The 20000-nt window shown below is 38.6% G+C and overlaps 1 protein-coding gene across 13 annotated transcripts in view; it reads right to left on the bottom strand.

The window, feature by feature from the left end:
* Nucleotides 1-20: 20 nt before the first annotated feature.
* LOC123519699 (TOX high mobility group box family member 3-like) overlaps nt 21-20000 on the bottom strand; it is a 265569-nt gene continuing 245589 nt past the window's right edge. For 9 of the 13 annotated variants that reach the window (XM_045281187.1, XM_045281194.1, XM_045281193.1 and 6 more), the window contains 4 exons: nt 7394-7610; nt 6657-7040; nt 5954-6393; nt 21-2268 (listed from right to left, as the gene is read on the bottom strand). In XM_045281187.1, coding sequence (XP_045137122.1) covers nt 2193-2268; nt 5954-6393; nt 6657-7040; nt 7394-7610 — 1117 coding nt within the window. In that variant the 3' untranslated portion in view covers nt 21-2192. Of the gene's footprint in view, nt 2269-4448; nt 4541-5953; nt 6394-6656; nt 7041-7393; nt 7611-20000 lie in introns of all 13 variants that reach the window. The other 4 variants (XM_045281189.1, XM_045281188.1, XM_045281199.1 and 1 more) reach the window with 4 other exon arrangements.

Here is a 20000-nt window from a genome sequence, read left to right as displayed (position 1 = left end):
AGATCAAATAGTAACAAATAAAGTGTGTATAATGTTTATTATATTGTGAATACAGAAGTGAAAGAGAGCACACACAGGCATTGTACACATTAACACAACAGCCTCAGGGTGGAACCATGAGGAAAATTGATTATGCAATTTCATGGTTTTAGATAAGCTTAAAGAACCATTAACTAATACATTAGTTTAAATATACAAAATGCTCCCTAAGAGTTTGAAAAAAAAAAAAAAAAAAAGCCATTGTCATTGGCTACATAACATTTTTGCTGTTTAATTCTTGTTCTTATTGATTGCTGTGCTTGTTCTAGAGCTGTTTTCTTGCAATCTTAGTTGATTTACATTGTTCTGAATCATTGTTCACCTACAGAATTTGTTCATTTTAGGTATAAAACATAATTTGATACAAAATGCTGTGAAAAGACCACAAAAGTAAACCAAAATAACCTGTGGTGGAGCCTCTGCCTGTCTTATGAAGCACAGTATTTCATCAACATATTAGCTATATAAGAAGGGCAAACACTGACTTTATTCTAGGACCGAAGGATTCCTATGATCTACAAGCATGGGTAAAACCTGATGTGAAGGCAGGTAGTTTGTAAATGACCAACAATACATTACATTACATCTACACTCCATTTCCCTGAACTTTAGCGGTCTGTACACCAAATAATATATCTCCATTTGTAGTGCTTTGCATCAAGCTTCACCCAAGAGAAAATATTATTGAAGAAAAATAAATTTTGAAAATATATGCAAAACATGTCTCCTCTTGGTTGTATGTTGTAAACCTAAAAAATTACAAGGTCAAGGTAGTAACTCCCAAGAGGGTCCGGCAGTCAGTCCTCCAAAAATTAGTCTTATGTACACTGAGGATTGAGCAAAGTGTCCACTCGACACCCCTGGCCGAAGACCTCTTGTAATTCTAATGAATACCTGGGAACTGCCATGATAGTTTGCAATGCATACATACAGCATGCAGGGATGGCTAACAGAGGAGGCATGAAATTTGTCCTCACCTCCTTCTTAAATGCTTTGGAAGGACTTGATACAAGTATGACAACATGTCATTTCTAGTAATGATTCCTTGCTAATCAAATAATAAGCCTCTGAACATATCTACTATGATACATGTACATACATACATACCAGACATAAGTCATAACTCATCATAATCACATTGAGGAGAAATTTCACCAATCACTTGTACATACTGTTGAAATATTTACAAATTATGTTGTAAATGCTTCTATATCTATAATAACTGTAATCATAGTTTTCTCTCTCCCTATCAAGAAAAATCAACACAAATATTTACAAACCAAACATCCAAAGATATTTTTAGTCTCTGGCCTTACATAAGATTTATGATCAAAATATTGTTCCGAAGCCTGTGAAAGAGAGCACAGCATGTACTACAGTGACTGCTGGGGTGAGCATGAGGTAACCTAACTGAGTGCAGCCCTCAACCTGAACATTCATATCCTCTTCCTCTTGTACCACACACTGTCTGCTTATAGACTATTAACAGTTTTGGTCCCCGCCACACATTCCTTGTGTTCAACTGAAACTCACATAATGTTTGCAACTCATTTTCTGGCTCTTTTCTCTTCAGTGGGACTCATCTTCCCTATACAGTCAAATAGGAAAATGAATCTTCACAGAGCACAACTCTCACTGACTCCATCACACAAGGTCCACACAGCCGCCTTCCAAGGTACTTGACAGGATAATACACGTAATGCTCACTTTCACATCAAACTTGTTCTGGAACTCTCTCATCTTGGTTGTGTTCAGAGGAATAATAGGATCAGATAGGCATGAACATTACATCTGGAATTCTACAAAGAGCAAGGATAGATTGAACAGATAGAAAGATGCTGATATCTAAAACTCCAGCCCTGACAACAGGTTTAAAAATCTTGACTTTCTTACAAGCACCCAGTTTGTCAACATGTTGGGAATGATGATGCAGGTACCAAGCCACAGCACAACTTCCTTCACACACAATCACATCATCCCAATCTGTTTGCCATCTGAAGAGTAATACACAGTTCCACTTAATGCACTTATTACTGTACCAGGTACATGTCTTCATCAGTTGAACCCTTTCAGTTGACTGGCTTGCTGACTGACTGACTAACTGGACTGCTGGCTAGCTGGTCCCTCAGTGAGAGGTCATATTCACTGAGGTTTTATTTAACAGGCGCCGGGTAGGTTGGATTCATTGGCTGGTGGTGGTTGCTGGCCACCCAGGTGCTGAAGACGTCTCTGTGAAAAGAAAGCACTTGAAACAAACTGGTACAATTCTTTTTAAGATGAACACACACACACACACACACACACACACACACACACACACACACAAAAAAAAAAAAAATAAATAAATAAATAAAATAAAATAAATAAATAAATAAATAAAAAAAGGTGGCAGTTCCTAAAGAGAAAGATAAAAGAATTACCCTTATTGGAGAATGTGTGGTACAATTATACAAACTTATTCTTTATTGAATTTTAAATTTGTTAAAACAAGTTAAAATCTTTAAAACATATTTGAAAAATCTTGTAAATTATAAAATGATGTGTGGCATTTAAAATAAAAGGATACAAACATAAACATTTAATATCACACCTACAAAGTGCAAGAATGTATCCTACAGATGAAATGGTGCTCTCACTAATCAAACACTCATCCCTTATCCACTCACAGCCCTGCTCTCTCTCACTGCTGCCTTCCCCTGTCACAGGAAAGGAGGAAGCATTAAGAAGGAGGTGTATATTTTCTAGCATTATCTCGTATGTGTCAAAGATAAGTGGATGATTCATATAATATAAACTGATGAATGTAAAATTTATAGAATAAAAATGTTGATCATAATATACATATGTTAATCTTGCCTATTAACTGGGCATGTGTGAGTGTGGTTTCTTAAAAAAAATAGGTACTAATTTGCTAATTTCTTGTAATGTGTAAGTATCATAGGTAAGATGTACTACATTATGATTTGCTAATCAAGAGAGATAAAGAGGATACTGGAGTGATTTGTGCAGAGCAGTGTGGCTTTAGAAGAGGAGAAGGATTATGCTGATCAGATGTGATTTAGGGAGACATGTGGATGGAAGAAACCAAGAATGAATTGTGTATGGTGAATGGTAAGAAGATTTATGTATTTTTCAATACCAATTTGCTTGTGGAACTAAAACATTTTAGCTATCGATAGTTGAATAATGTTGTGAATGGAAGAATGCCAGTAGGAATGAAGTTAAAAAAAGACAGAAGCAAGAAGGATACAAAGAATTGTTGGAGTATACAGTAAAGCATTTCTGAATACCAGATGACAAACGAGTGAAAAAATATATATATGCCTAAGATTCATCAATGCTGCTGGTACTACTACTACTACAACCACTAAAGAGGGTATCACAATGGCCTATGATGTGCAGAAGGAGGAACATCTGTCCGAAATAGGAGGAATTTGCACAAGATTGGTGGGATAAAGTTGGGATGGTTAGATATCCATTCTGGCCTTTTATATGCTATCCCAGTAAAAGATGAATATGATATATGTAATAAAAAACTATTATTTCAACTCATAAACATGCATCATTCTTTATATTGGTATATTAAATAATATTTCTTCAAGCTAGAAAGATGAAATATATATATATATATATATATATATATATATATATATATATATATATATATATATATATATATATATATATATATATATATATATATCATGTCCATAGTTTGCTCTCATAGCAATCATCCTCAACTCCAAACTCGCCATTGTGCACCTCTTGGTTCTTCTTTAGCTTCTTCCTCTTCTTCAGTAACAGCAAGTGCAAATGCAATTCCAGCACAAAACACAGGTTGAGGTATTAGCAATATGTTTTTGTTATAGTTTGTTTTGATTAGTCTTGGTTTTGATTGATGGCTGTTTGCCTAGCACAGCAAGAATGCAGACAGCTTGTATGTGATAACATTCCCAGTTTCATACCAAGAACCATGGCCCATGTTGTGTGTATCATAGGCCAGTGTGATACTCCCTTAAGACAATTAATGCATCTTTTTAGTACATCTGCATGCTAATAACTGAAATTAATGATAACAAATATTTGAAAGAGAGAAAAGCAAGAAAAGAAGAATTTTTTTTTTTTTTAATGGAAAATGCAACGGTAAAAACTGATGGTGCTGTTAATGTAGCTTTATGAGATCAAAACTTAAACCCATGGTCTCCTCTGAACTGTACTAAGAGTGAAGATCACTAAAAAGAATGAGCTGGTGCAGATGAAGACATCAATGAATAATGGACATCAGCATCCTGGAAGCAAACCATGGACGTGCAAGACACCAAGCCGCAGTATGGTGTGGCTGGCTGAGGGCAACATGCTGATGGTGGAACAGAAGGTCGGGGTGAACCAGAAGAGTCCTTAAGCCTTACTGTGGAAGAGGGCTTTGAGGTATTACTCATTGCAATAGGCAGTTAGAGTGTGGATGACACCGAATGGAGGGATGAATCTTTGGTTGTTGTTTCTTCTCCCCGGCACCAACACCAAGCAGAAGGCAGACAGGTAAAAAGAAGAAAATACATTTTTGTTAAAACAAATGGTGACATCCTTGAGTAATTTTACAAACAATGTTTAAAGAACTGGTATTACTTTAAAGCATGAATAATCACATTTTCGTTGGCGGTTTAAGAAATGCTTTGGAAACCAAAAATCTCTAGTTATATTGTTGAGATGTGTTGATGATGCACTGGTCTCTACCAGGATTAAAAACTTTACTGATATAATCATGGTGAAACATACAAAAATGTATAATTTGTCTTTGTTGAGACCAGGTTTTATTTGTATGTGAAAGCAACATATTGCTTATAGGGCTGTAAATCTCAACATGCCTTATGTGACTTCCTATAAAGAATATTTACCTATTATCTGACACATCCCACTGGTTCTTTAATTAAGTGTTGTGCTTATCTTTTATACAATTATAATTTTTTACGATACAAGTTTTTTTTTATAAGAAAGAAAGGAAAAGATAGACTCTAAGACAAAACCCAGTACAACACACTGTATAATGAAATGTGGAATGAAACAAAGTGAAATGTGACTGACTTCAAGACACTGAAAAAGTGCACCAAAGTGTGTCCTTCACTGCCCCTGTACAATATGAAATTGCCAAGAAAATCAAAGGAAAATCTACCTGAAAGTTGATGATTTCTAGCTAATTACTGTCAACAACAAATTCAATGAATGGTGACAAGAGTAAGGTAAGACTACATAATCCCAATTCTTTTGAAAGCAAGGGGGAAAGTTTAATTGTGAGAAGTGCAAAGCATCAATGCATATAGAAAAAGGGGAAATAAGAGAAAACACAAGATGCAGTGAGGTAAGCCACACTGCAAATCACTCAACATTCAATACACACAGTGCATATGTTGTTGTCTATAGTCATTCCAACCTGTGTAATGCAAGGTTAGTAATAAAAGTTTCCAATCTGGCTAGTTTTATCCGTTATTCAATTTCCTTTGCAGTCTTGTACTCATTTTTCAAGTATTTCCTTACGAATTAACCTTCCTCCTTCCTCTGCCACTATTTACCTCAGTGACATCATCACCATTACTCACATGTACATTCACTCTCAAGGCTCTAAATATTTATCTATTCTGCTCTTAACCTTATAAAGCTCATATACTCATATTCTGCCCATATTTTCTGACTTTTTTCATCTTAAATATTTTTCCTTACTTTCAATCTTTTCACATTCATGCCAAAGACAAAAATCTAATAGAAGTTGAGAAAATAATCCACACATTCCTGTTATTGCCAGTAAGTAAAGGAGAGAGAGAGAGAAAAAAAAAAAAAAAAAAAAAAAAAACCTACATACTTGCAACCATAATGTATGCTTCTACTCTGACATAACTGCACTGTGCAACATGAGCCTCACCTGCAGTGTGAGACGACACACTCATTGGAGCAGTATTCATCTTCCCACTCAGGGTTGTGCACAGCAGGGTTGGTGCAGCCAGACCTGATGCAGTTCGGACCGGAGTTTGGGCATCCAACATGTGCTGGTTGGCCCATGCCCTGTTGCTGCCCTCCTGACCCCTGACCACTAGGGTGCTGCTGAGGTGGCTGGTGCTGTGGTTGCTGCTGTGGGGAGGGCTGGGGTGGCTGCTGCCCATGCTGTCCACCCTGTTGCTGCTGCTGTTGCTGCCCTGCTTGCTGTTGCTGTTGTTGCTGCTGCTGTTGAGTGGCAACTTGCTGCTGCTGTGGGCTTGGCTGCTGCTGCTGTGGCTGTTGCTGCTGGGGTTGCTGTGGCTGTTGTTGTGGACCACCACCCGGAGAACTTGCTCCCCCAGGACTCGTCAGAGAGTTGGGTGCCTGCTGGGAGGGACAAAATAAACATTGTAAGAAATGGGTACACATATTTGATGATGCTTCCAGGAATACTTAATAATGATCTGAAATAAAAAGAAAAGAAAAAAAAAGCATGCATATAATAAAAAGTAACATACTGTATGAATAATATTGTTAGTCAGTTATTGCATATGCTATCCATGCAAAAGTGTACACTACAAAGTGTATTATCCAGCCAGTCAGAAGAGTAAAGCTGAGCACATGAGGCTGAGAGTGGTGGCAAGAAGTACCTGAGTCATGTAGGGGGAGGTGGAAGGTACGTTGGTCATGGGCGTCAGGTGTGGCTGTGGTGTGGGTGGCTGGTGGCCAGCCTGAGGACCCTGCTGTGCTTGGGGGACCATGCTTGCTGCTGACATGGGTGGCATTGAGCCGTGAGGCATCATGGGTGGGCCAGAGGGAGGCATGGGCTGGGACATTGGTGGGTTCATCATGGGTGGGGGTGTGTCAGCCATAAGGGAAGAGAGTAGAGGAGACTTCTTTGCCAGTGGTGACATCTGTGTTGGCGACTGTACTTGTGGATGCACTGGGGTACTGGTGGTTGGGGGGTATCCAAATCCAGGGGCAAACTGACCATAGCCCTGGGGTCCCCCAAACCCACCCTCACCCTCACCGCCCTGCAACACAAGCTGAGGGTCATACCTCCGGCGCCAGCGACAACAAGCCTCACACCACTTGATATAAAGCACTGTTACTCTCGTTAATATGCCACAAGCATCCCGCCATGCTGTTACATTCAATCAATCCAGAGCTTCAAAGGAAACAACAAAAATAATAAGTACAGAATGAAGGCAAGTGCAGGCTTATGGTTGAATAATCTGTTGTTATAACACAAGTTGATTTGACCAACATTGCTTGTATTAGACCAATTCAAATTGAATGAGATGGTCAGCAGCATTAGTTTGTTAATTCTGAAAATAAAGCAAGAGGTAGAGAATAACATAACCTGCACAGCTCAGTTCCTGCTTACCTTGGACACCAAACTGGCACGGTAAGCAGCAAGGGCCTTCAGGTACTCCTTCTTTGCTGCCTCCGTCTTTTTCTTGTACACACTCTTGTGGTCAGCATCCAGAGAGTCCCACATGGAGGCGACAATTTTGGATACTTCACCAAAGGATGCATTGGGGTTGGATCCCTTGATGGCAGCCTGAGTGTCTCGGAAGAACAGAGCATATGCCGATACTGGTCTGCAAGAGAAGAACACTATTTAATAATTGGATAACAACCTTAGTGTGACCTTAACTATAAGTGATTCTGGAAAGGAACAACAGGTTGGCAAGGCAAATATGAGACAGACAAATGCTACACAGAAAAAACTACATTCTTGCTAAAATTCACTGCATCAAAATCCATTATCCAAGAATTTGATGATTATAAATGGCAGTTAGCAGTTATTCAATAACAATTTTTCCCTCATTATCAATTTATCAACATCATTGATAATTTTGGTTTCAAACCAGTGGTAACTCATATGGTAGTTTTAATTTTTTTTTAGAATATGAGCATGTGGTTATTTTACTTGAAACATTACCACTTTTCATTAGTGAAGAGACAAAATAAACATTGAATCTGAATAATTTAGTACTCTTTTTCTCTGATAAATATATATAAAAAAAGGGATTTATCGATGTTTTCATTTGAAATATCAATATTGTTCGTGTTAATATCAGAATTTTGGATTCATCGATTTATCGGTTATCGGTCGATATATCTATTGCCAGCTATCTATTATCGGTTATCACCGATAAGGCTTTCAATGTAGATTTATTAGTTATCGCGATAATTGCTTTCTTTATCGCGCCCAGCCACGTTGACTCCTAACACCACCACACTTACGTTAACGCACCTGCATCCTTCTGGTTTCCATACCACAACACTTCGATAGCAAAGCACACTTCGGTTATGATACTACACCAAACTACACCACACCAAACCACCACGCTTTATTTACCACTATAGTCTTCGGTTAACGCACTACACACTTCATTTAAACATGCCCAAAGTGTTAAAAAATATTACCGCATTGCTTCACCATCCTTCAAGAAACAGTATACGTAGCCAAGCCGAGAAAAAAAAAAAAAAAAAAAAGAATTGGATTTTCATGTTGTGGGCGATTCTACAATATTCCCTAGAGACATGTTTCCCGTACCTCTTTCTTGCAATGTATATGTATTCTAACACTCCACCCTCCGAGAAAACGAAGAAAAAAAAAGTGCCGTAATTTTTCTTGTATTGTGTTTTCTCGGGTTAAGATAGTATTAGGAGAACTCAAGATATCGTTCAGCAGCAGGATTTTTCACTCAGGGCAGGGGAGAGCCGACATGGCGCACCGGGCTGGGCGGGAATGAAAGGAGAAGGAAAAGTCGTCATTTTTCTTCCTCCGCGAGTCCTTTGTGACATGGGCCAGAATTAGATTAGTCCCCACTTTCCCGAGCGAGGTTACTTTAATTGAATTTTAAGCCATAAAATTGTAAATGTGCCCCTCACATATATTAAAGACAGGAAACTTTATAAGCCATGAAAATAATGGAGAGTAACTTTGCAATGTAATGGTAACCTCGGCCGAAACTTGCGCTGTATCGAAGTGCCTTAAAGATCCATGATTATGTTTCCTTTATTAAGATTTTTTTCCCCCCCTTTTCCGGAGACTAGGCGAGCACTTTCATTCTTGCCTAATCCAAATGCTATATGTGGGACTGCAAACACCACAGCATCTGAGGCACATCACTTGCATGTACACTTTCTTACGCTTCTTATTCTAAGTCCTCAAATAAATCACTAGCAAATTAATAGTCTTATATTTGATTCTAATATAATTTATTTAATTACTGTTTTCCTCACTAAAGCTACCCAATGGAGATTTTTTAGTCCCTTCTTTGGTCCGCTCTACCCGTGAGTCAATGTGCAGAGTGGAGTTGAGAGCAATGACTCAGAATGCTTTTGAGACTGGACCGTAACAACTGAGCGGCGGCGGGTCGCGGACAGGACAGCCCGCATCAGCGCCTCAAAACAACTTGAGGGCCAGAGTGAACGGTGATAAATTAGCAATTAATCAACGCGGACGCGGCCCAGGCCAGCCTTAAATGGCGGCCGACCATCAGACGACCAGTGCCTCATTGCTGCTGACGCGTCTGTCCTAACCAATGACTCCCCAACACACACAATTCCAGCGCATTCCATTATCGCCTCACTTAATTTCCTTATGATTTTGGTGACTGCCAACTCTGTACATTCAAACCTTCAACTCCATAAACACTAACATTTAAAAGTTATTGAATTGGAGCCAGGGTATCAGATACACAGACTTGGGGATCGGAGCCATCTCATCCTCGGGTGGGAGGGACACAGAAAGGAGTGACGGCGGCGGTGGCATCTTTCCAGCTAATCTCAGCCGCTGCCCGTCACATGCTAATCATAACAAGAGCAATAAGATGAAAAATGGTTCCTCCACTGATGTCTGAGTTTCCTTTTATTGCCGCTTTACGTGCTCGTTTCGTTGCAGGGGTGGTGGCGGGTCTTGTCCCACCACCACTTTCACCACCACTTCCTCTTCTTCCCTCGCCATCTCACCATCTCTTCAATCCTCACTACCTCGCGTGGCGACAGCGGATTTGTGTCACCATTAATGAGCATTTTGACTTGAAGAGGATTAAAAACAGAAAAACAAGAACATACACAAAAAATAGAAGTTACAGGCATGACAAGATGCTCGATGTTCAGTAATGATCAACAGAAAAGTTGTAGAAGTTTTATTCTAATCTTATCTTTTGTATGCACACACACACACACACACACACACACACACACACACACACACACACACACACACACACACACAGCTTGCTTTCTCCTCTCAGGTCTATGAATTCGCAACAGGAAATGCCAGCCAGGGTAAATCCGTAGTCATTAGTGGGATAGTGTGTGTGTGTGTGTGTGTGTGTGTCCCTCCTCCTCCTCCACACACACACACACACACACACACACACACACACACACACACACACACACACACACACATTCCAAAATACTTTCGTCAACACAAAGTTTCCACTACTTTCTCTCTCTCTCTCTCTCTCTCTCTCTCTCTCTCTCTCTCTCTCTCTCTCTCTCTCTCTCTCAGAAAAAGAAGAAAGAGGCACAGCACAATAACCTACAAAACATAAATAAGGATAACACATGTAGCTTTCCTCATTCCTTTTTCCTACCTCCTCTTACTACTCCTACTTCTCCCCCTATGTACCACCCCTCCGTACCTCCTCCTCCTCCTCCTCCTCCTCTGGAAGTCACATTAGAGACATTATTATCCTTGCCTATTATAATAAAGCAATATAATATTTCACCCGTAAGAGCTCCACCATTCGCTCAGAGGAACCGTAAGATTTCGTTCACCAAGACGAAGAAAGAGCCCCTCCACTACCCCTCTTTCCCTTCCCCCTTCCCTGTTTTCCCTCCTCCCTCTCTGTGTCTTCTCTTTCTTTTCCATCTTTATTGCTCATTTATTTATTTCCATTGCTTTTTAGCCAGCTTTAATCCCATTTTCTTACTATCTTCTTTTACCTCTCTTTATATCTTCCTCTCTAAGCCTTCAACTATTTCCTTTCTCTCTCTCTCTCTCTCTCTCTCTCTCTCTCTCTCTCTCTCTCTCTCTCTCTCTCTCTCTCTCTCCTATTATTAATTCTCTATCTTTACTGCAACTATTTCTCATCTTTTTTACCTCCATTTCTTCCCATTTTATTTCAATCCCTTTTCTTCCTTTTCTTTTTTTTTCCCTTCTCTATCTCTCTCTTCTTTCCTTCAACCACATCTCTCTCTCTCTCTCTCTGTCTCTTTTTCTCTCTATCTCCTTCCTCTCCCCTCACCCTATTCCCTTCATTCTCCCCAGAATCAACTTCCTCCCCTTTATCTTTTCAGCCCCTTTCTCTATTTCTCTCTCTTCATCCTTCCCTCCCAATCGACTCAAACTCTCTCTCTCTCTCTCTCTCTCTCTCTCTCTCTCTCTCTCTCTTTCAACGAGCAACACTATTGATTTCTGATCTTCTCTTTGCACGTGGTACACTTGCATTTAAGGTACTATTTCTCGGTGACGCTCAGCTTAGTCCTCTGCTGCTGCTATGACTACCATGTGAGAACCCTTGATGCTGGTAAGACGACACGCTACTCTAATAAAATCTTGATCTTTTTATATTTTTCGTCTTCTTTTCTGATATTTTTTTCTTCTTGCTATTCACTCTTGTTTTCTTTTTCTTTTTACTCTCTTCTGTTTTATAGGAATTGTTTGATATAAGTTTTTTTTTTCTTTCTGTTATATATTTGATTTTTTTTTCCTCTTTCTGTCTTTTTTTTTTTTTTTTTTTCCTTTTCCTATTCCTCCCTCTTGTCCTTCATTCTATCTTCTTCCCCCATCCCTTCCCTTCCCTCCAACTCTCATCTCCTTCTGTCTACTTCTTCTCTTTCTTCGACTAATGCTCCTTCATTTCCTTTCCTTCCGTTCTTTTCCCCTCCTCTCTGGCGTTTTATCCTTTACTATTCCTTTATCTTCCCCTTTCTCTTCTCTCCTCTCTTCCTCTTCCTTCTCCTCTTTCTCTTTCTTTCTCCCTTACCTCGTGCACACGTTGACTATTACTTCTTGTAGAGAGAGAGAGAGAGAGAGAGAGAGAGAGAGAGAGAGAGAGAGAGAGAGAGAGAGAGAGACGCCTAGCTGTCCCACTTTCATCCTTTTTGACGTTCCTCCATCGCTTTTCATACATTCCACTTCCGTTTTCATTTTCCTCTGTCGCTTTTTGCAGTTTTTTTTTCTCGTTGTTAATTTGTGTTTCTCTCTCTCTCTCTCTCTCTCTCTCTCTCTCTCTCTCTCTCTCATTTATACTCCTTTTTTTATTCTCAGTTTTATTATTATTATTATTATTATTATTATTATTATTATTGCTATTCTTTTCATTTTTTTCCCTATTAGCCAAAACTTATTCGTCTCTTCCTTTCATGCAACACTTTCACTATTTCTTTTTTCTTACTCTCCTCTTCTCCCTTCTCATTCCCGTAACACACACACACACACACACACACACACACACACACACACACACACACACACACACACACGCACATGTAAAGATTTTTCTGAAGAAGTCCCTCAGTCAGTGAAGTAAAGGCGCATTTTTAATAAATTTCGGATAATCTCTTGAAACGAAAAAAAAAAGAAAAGAAAAGCGAAACAAAAATAGATAAAACTGAGAAATGGAATATCAATAACAAAATGGAAACGGCAAATTGTCACTGAAATAAGAGACGTTGGGAGCCACTCTGCAAAGAAAACGAGTCTACGAAGGTGCCAGCGAGCGAGCGAGTGAGCAAGAGGAGGAGCTGGTGGGCTGGCGGGCGAGCCTACACCAGCGGCAGCCCAGCGAACGAAACTCTATGGCTCAGGAGCGAAACGTTAAGAACTCTTCATTACCAGGACGATAAGAACGCAGGGAAAAAAAAAAAAGGTTTACAAAAGAAGAGTCGGAATCGGGAGGAAACTGGATCCTAATCTTCTCTTGGGGGGAAAAATGATGAGGAAGAAGCAGCAGCAGCAGCAGGAGGAGGAGGAGGAGGAGGAGGAGGAGGAGGAGGAGGAGGAGGAGGAGGAGGAAAGGGAAATAATATGAATCTTTTAAAATACACTGGAATATTGATAAGGTTTTAGTTCAAAGATATGCGGTACAAAGGTGCATCACAGGTACACTATTCAATACGCTACATAAAGGTACATCTAATTACAGAGGTGTCGTGAACCAAAGATAAACTGAACGAAAAAAAAAAAATTAATAAAACAAAAAAAAAAAGTGGTGGTGTCGTTGGTAGTAGTAGTAGTAGTAGTAGTAGTAGTAGTAGTAGTAGTAGTAGTAGTAGTAGTAGTAGTACTAGTTGAGTTTATTGGGGGAAATCTAAATTCTAGAAAAATAAAGAAAAATAACAATCTACTTTTTGTCAATTAAAAGAAAAGTATTTGTAAACACCCGTAAGATCCTCCTTTTCATTTCCTTTTCTTCCTTCTTTCTTTTTTTTCTCATCGTAAGTTTTCACTAATGAAAAAAAATGAATGTAAAGAAAAAAATAGCGAACACTGAGAGTAAAAAAAGAGAAAAGGAAAAAAAGAAAAACAAGATTTCTCTCTCTCTCTCTCTCTCTCTCTCTCTCTCTCTCTCTCTCTCTCCACACACACACACACACACACACACACACACACACACACACACACACACACACAACTATATCGCGTTATAAAGTTTAGTGTTTTAAATTTGCTGGAACTTTTAATTGGTTTTCCATCTGTTCAGTTTGGTGGAAGAAGAAGAAAAGAAAAAGAAGAAGAAGAAGAAGAAGAAGAAGAAGAAGAAGAAGAAGAAGAAGAAGAAGAAGAAGAAGAAGAAAAGAAAAAACGAATGAAGAAGAAAAAGAAGAAGAAGAAGAAGAAGAAGAAGAAGAAGAAGAAGAAGAAGAAGAAGAAGAAGAAGAAGAAGAAGAAAAAGACGAAGACGAAGAAGAAGAAGAAGAAGAAGATAAAGAAGAAAAAAAGAAAAAAAAAAAGAATGAAGAAGAAGAGAAAGAAGGATCAGGAGGAGGAAGATCAGGAGAAAGAGAAGGAGGAGGAGGACAATGAAGACAATAAGGAAGAAATGAGGTCAAGAAAAGTGAGCACATCCTTGTCTACGTGAAAACAAACACGCCTAAAGCAGACATGTCACAGCGGGGAAGCGACGGCGGTGGCGGCGGCGGCGGAGGCGGAGGCGGAGGAGGAGGAGGAGGAGGAGGAGGAGGAGGAGGAAGAGGAGGAGGAGGAGGTACAGGACAGCACAGTACCTCCACATTACCTCCACCCGCGGCAGTAGTACATGATATATCAGATAATATCAGTGTAATGATGTAATGTTAGAGATGTCTGAATTATGCGCTATATTATTCCTGTGCATAAAAACAGCACCAGCAGCAACAACGGGTGGTAATACGAATATATATGTTCACTTTCTGCCTTGAGAGTCACAGAACAGAGAGGGAATATGTCGACAGAAATTAGTAACGTGAGAGTCAACAGGATTAGTGTCTTTTTTTTTTTTTTTATATTTGCGGTGTGAAAGTTATTATTTATGTATACATTAAAAAGAAAAGAAGAGATGATATTTATTTATTCAGTTTCCACCTTGAGAATCACAGACGGGGCGTGAGAATTAATGCATTGGTTCAGAATTAATACAGTTAGAATCATCAAGATGAATGACGTGTGGAAATCCTTGCCTAACTGTTTCAATACTGGGACACATTTTTACTTTGAAATTTGTGTACAATTAGACCACTTTATGGACATTACAGAAAAAGTCTATGGAGATCAAAAGATTAATGGCCACAGTTTTCACTATTTTAATCCCCAACATGAGTTTCTAAAGCTGTATAAAATCACCAACTAGTAAGCCGAGTGAATATGGAAACGCGTCATGGTACTGAAGGGGTTAAAAATAAAAACAAATGGTGATGATACGTGTTTATATTCGCCTTCCATGTTGAAAATCACGGAAAAAGGAATGGAAATACGCTAGACTGGTAGAAAATTCATAATGTAGTAAAAATATATCTTTTTTTTCTGAGATATTTACATTCTGAAGATTATTATTCTTTTACATGAAAATACAGCAATAAAACGTGTCTATATTCGTCTCCTTCGTCGAGAATAAGAAAACAGGAGTGGAAATTAATCTACTTGCAAATAATTATTAATAGAACCAACAAAATTCACGTCTCTTCTAAACATTCCAAGTGAAGGGTAATGAATTTCCTGTGTGATATTTACGCTATGAAAATAACGAAACAAAACAAAACAAAACTAAACAAACACTAACGAAAAAACGAAAAAAAAATAAATAATAATGTCCAATGAAATGTCGCCAATGGGAAAAATTGTCAAATGATAAAAATGTTAAAAGAAAAATGCATTAAATATTTTTCTACCATTTATATGATGCGCAAAAATATTAATGTAGTATGAAGTGTCATTGAAAGGAAAAAAAATATATATAATAAAATAAAAATAGCAGCGAGATGAAAAGTGCAAAAGGAAAAGAACTCCGGATTTTAAACAATTTTCCTGCCATATTTATACTACGAAAAAAAAAATAATAATAATAATAATAAAAATAAATAAAAAAATTAAAAATAAAAATCCAATGAACTGCAACAGAGAAGTGAATAAATAAGTACACGAACAAATGAATAAATGAAAACAGATGAATAAATGAAAATAAATACATAAATGAAAATAAATACATAAACACAAAAAAATATAACAAAACAGTGAACAAAATGAATACACGAATAGACAAAGAAATAAATACATAAACAAATAAACACTTGACTCTAATAATAAATAAAAAGAAAAAAAAAAAAAACAACGAATAACAAATACATAAACAAACACTTAACTCTAATAATAAAAAAAGAAAAAGAAGAAAAAAAAAAAGAAGAAAAAGAGAATAACAAATACATGAACAAATAAACACGTCTAATAATAAAAAAAAAAACAGCGAATAACAGATACTTAATAAAAATACACACTTAACTCTAATAATAAGAAAAAAAAAGAAAAAAAAGCGAATAACAAATACATAAATAATTAAACACTTAACGCTAATAATAAAAAGAAAAAAAAAAGAAAAAAAACCAGCGAATTTTACACACATTTTTTGGGGGGGCTTCACATTTCCTCTCACTTTCATTATTTTGTTTTTTTTTCACTAGTGCTATAATTTTTTTTTTTCTCAGGCTTTTATTTTTGCGCCATCTCCCCGCCGCGCCGGGACGAGAGATGAGCAGCGGCGCGGGACTGTTGTATAATTGAAAATAATTAATATAATCCTCTCCTCTTCCACTTCCACTTCCATATATTCCTCCCTTAATTTCTTCTCCTTTCTCCTGTTCTCTTGTCTCCTTTTTTGCATTACATTACGTCCCTCTTCCTTTTCTCTTCTCTCTTTTACTTTTTTCCCCCCTTCTTGTTTCCTTTTTATTAGACAAGTTCTTTTATTTATCTCCTCTCATTCTTTTACCTCGTTCTGTCTATTTTTTTTTCATTATAAATCTTCTTTCCTTCCTCTTCCTTTTCTCTTCCACCTTTTACTTTTTTCCCCCTTCTTCTGTCTCCCTGTCATTACACAAGTTCTTCTCTTCTTATTTCCCATCATTCTTTTACCTTGTTCTATTTTTTTTTCCATTATAAATCTTCTTTGCTTTCGTTCCAGAGTCTACGAGAGAGAGAGAGAGAGAGAGAGAGAGAGAGAGAGAGAGAGAGAGAGAGAGAGAGAGAGAGAGAGAGCAAGTTTACTTTTCTTTTATCTGCTTTTCATCTTTCGTCTCTTTTTTTCTTACGTACATTCTCTTCTCCTTCTTCCTTTCCTTCAATGTCTACGGAAGAAGAGGCGGGAAGAAGGGAAAGGAAGAGTAGGTAAGTTCCCTGACTTTTGTTAAGAGTGAGGGAGACTAAATAAAAAAAATATATATACATGAAAAAATAGAAATTAGTCAGCAGTATTTTCTCTCTCTCTCTCTCTCTCTCTCTCTCTCTCTCTCTCTCTCCTTTTATTAAGTGCATCTTCCTCTCGAGAAGTTTTATTAAAGAAAACAACATTTACCGACTCCACTTTCTTGCACTGGCGAAATTAAGGCGACGAAGAGGAGGAGGAGGAGGAGGAGGAGGAGGAGGAGGAGGAGGAGGAGGAGGAGGAAAAAGATTGAAAAAAAAGAAAAAAATGGTTAGAAAAAATAAAGAAAAGAGGAGGAGGAGGAGGAGGAGGAGGAGGAGGAGGAGGAGGAGGAGGAGGAGGAGAATTGTACAGTCAGAGTGTAGGTTGGGCTTCTCACTTGGGGCAACAGTTTCCTAGCGGGTGGGCTTTGAGATAGGAGGTACCCCAAAAAGTATCCCCTTTAGCCCATAAATTCCCGTGAAAAGCCCACAAGGTATAAATAAAAAAAAAGAAAAAATATATATATAAAATTGTCGAGATATAATGGAGAGAGAGAGAGAGAGAGAGAGAGAGAGAGAGAGAGAGAGAGAGAGAGAGAGAGAGAGAGAGAGAGAGAGAGAGAGAGAGAGAGAGAGAGAGAGAAACTTGAATTCATTTGTTTCTTAATTAATACACGAAATGGAATAATAATAATAATAATAATAATAATAATAATAATAATAATAATAATAATAATAATAATAATAATAATAATAATAGAAATATGAATAATAACAACAATTTGTATGAAAGAAAAATCTATTTAAGCCTAAGCACACACACACACACACACACACACACACACACACACACACACACACACACACACACAAGAAGGATATATAATTCAGTGCAGTCTCTTCACGTATGCTCTTTAGGCTTCAAGTATTTCTGCTTCTTTGCCGGAAGTGTTAAATTTACCACTATTTTCCTCGTCCCTTCAGCAGACTTGAACTTAGCAAGTGTTTCATCCACTTCGTCACTTTCCCTGGTCTTGCAAGGAACACTCAAGCAAGGAAAGGTGTGACAGATGTGCGCAGAAACTTAGGATTGCAAGTTACTGATTTGATTTATATTTTGACTACATCGTAAGTTAGGTGTTTCTTATCGAGGCTCAACACACACACACACACACACACACACACACACACACACACACACACACACACACACACACAGAGAGAGACAACGTAGATGCTTATATGAAATCAAATAACGAAATCCATCTTTACGTTCACAATATCAATTTTCAATGCAGTAATTATTAGACGAGGTACAGTAATAGTATTTGTGGTTCACATTTTTTTTTCTCTCCCTCTTTTCCCTGGTTGCTGCTTCTCTTTCTCTCTCTTTTCTTTCTTTCTCTCGCCGTGAAACAAGAGCCGCGGCCTCTGTCATGCATGGGTTCGGTTCTCGACACGCAACTCCCGTCCAGGTATTTCGCTTTTTTTTTCTCTCTCTGTCTCTCTTCTTCCATTTTTTTTTTTCCCGCTGCCGTTTCCGTTTGTGGTCCCGGGTGTCGGTTTCTTCACGGGGGAGCCTCGGTCACCACTCACTCCGCCCACTCCGCCTCCATACACTGCCACTCCCCCACCTCTCGCACAGAACAACACAGCCTTGCGCCACTATGGGTTTTCGCATTGTCTATGGTTCGTGTTCCTTAACGCTATGACCTTTCATTAGTACTGCTGTCAAAGGCCACGGAGGTCATTAGTCAGGTTTTTTTTTTTTTTGTGGGAGGCTCGTTTCATTAGGCAGATTCTCTTTAACATAACGAAAACACACTTGAAACTGTAACCTACTTCCATTACAGCTTGTTTGAATTCTTCTTTTACTCTCACTAGAATCGTGAAGACACTCTTATAAAAGCTAATAATTTCCACTAGTGATTTTTTTTCATAGAAGTTATAAAACAGAAACTTGTGGAAATATCATTAGAATCACGAAAGAATGCTAAGAAACGCTAATAATTTCCACCAGAGCATGCTGAAGTAGTTAAAGAACAGAGTACATGGACACACTCTTAACTCAGAGAGGGAATAATATCCACTACGTAGACACTGAACCTGGTAAAAGTTGCCGACACAAAAACCAGGAAACAGCTGTGAGTATGGAGCCGCAAAAATTTCCTGACTTACGTAGTGTGATAAAAGTTGCCACGTGACGATCCTTCTCACAACACCACCACGCTGCACGTAAAAATGATGCCGCTTAGAAAATTTCCACAGTTACATTGTCACGCATGGAAGAAAGACACTGGATATTTTTAATTGATAACCTTCACGAGCCAACAAAACTAAAGGACGCAGCAACACTCCACTAAGTTAACATCTTTACATTTGACCTTCCTACTAATTATACGGTTACAATAAAGTGATTAATTAATACATAATAAAAAAAAACATACACATAGGGATCCCTCAATGTCAAATAAAACAGTCATAAACAATAATTAGTTGAGAGAGAGAGAGAGAGAGAGAGAGAGAGAGAGAGAGAGAGAGAGAGAGAGAGAGAGAGAGAGAGAGAGAGAGAGAGAGAGAGAGAATTTAAAATGACTAGAAAACAAAATGGTACGGACTAGAGCGCTGGTAAGATGTAGGAGGAGGAGGAGGAGGAAGAGGAGGAGGAGGAGGAGGAGGAGGAGGAGGAGGAGAAAGGAAGAGGAGGAGGGAAAGAAGGAGTTTGAGAGGAAGAGGAGGAGGAGGAGGAGGAGGAGGAGGAGGAGGAGGAGGATGGGGAAGTGGCAAGTGAAGGGACGGGAGGAGATAGAGAAAGGGGAGGGAAAGAAGCAGGGGAGGGATAGGAGAGTGAGGGAAGGAGGGTGAGGGAAGGAGGGGAGGGAGGGCTCAGATCCCCTTGTTCATCCAATCGGGTCGGCGATATTACACAAAATAGATCACGTTTCTTGCCGGAGCCCAATTCCATTTCAGTTTTAATGCGAGGAGGGAGATCAAAGGAGGACCTGATGCACCGCCATGATGAAATGTTTAGACTTGACAAAAGAGGAAGGGAGGAGGGAGGGTGGGAGAGAGGAAGAGGGAGGGAGAG

This window comes from Portunus trituberculatus, chromosome 46, assembly GCF_017591435.1.
Source record: "Portunus trituberculatus isolate SZX2019 chromosome 46, ASM1759143v1, whole genome shotgun sequence".
Classification (NCBI taxonomy): Eukaryota; Metazoa; Arthropoda; class Malacostraca; order Decapoda; family Portunidae; genus Portunus; species Portunus trituberculatus.
The sequence above is the reverse complement of the archived record's forward strand: the minus strand, read 5'-3'. Positions and strand labels throughout refer to the sequence as shown.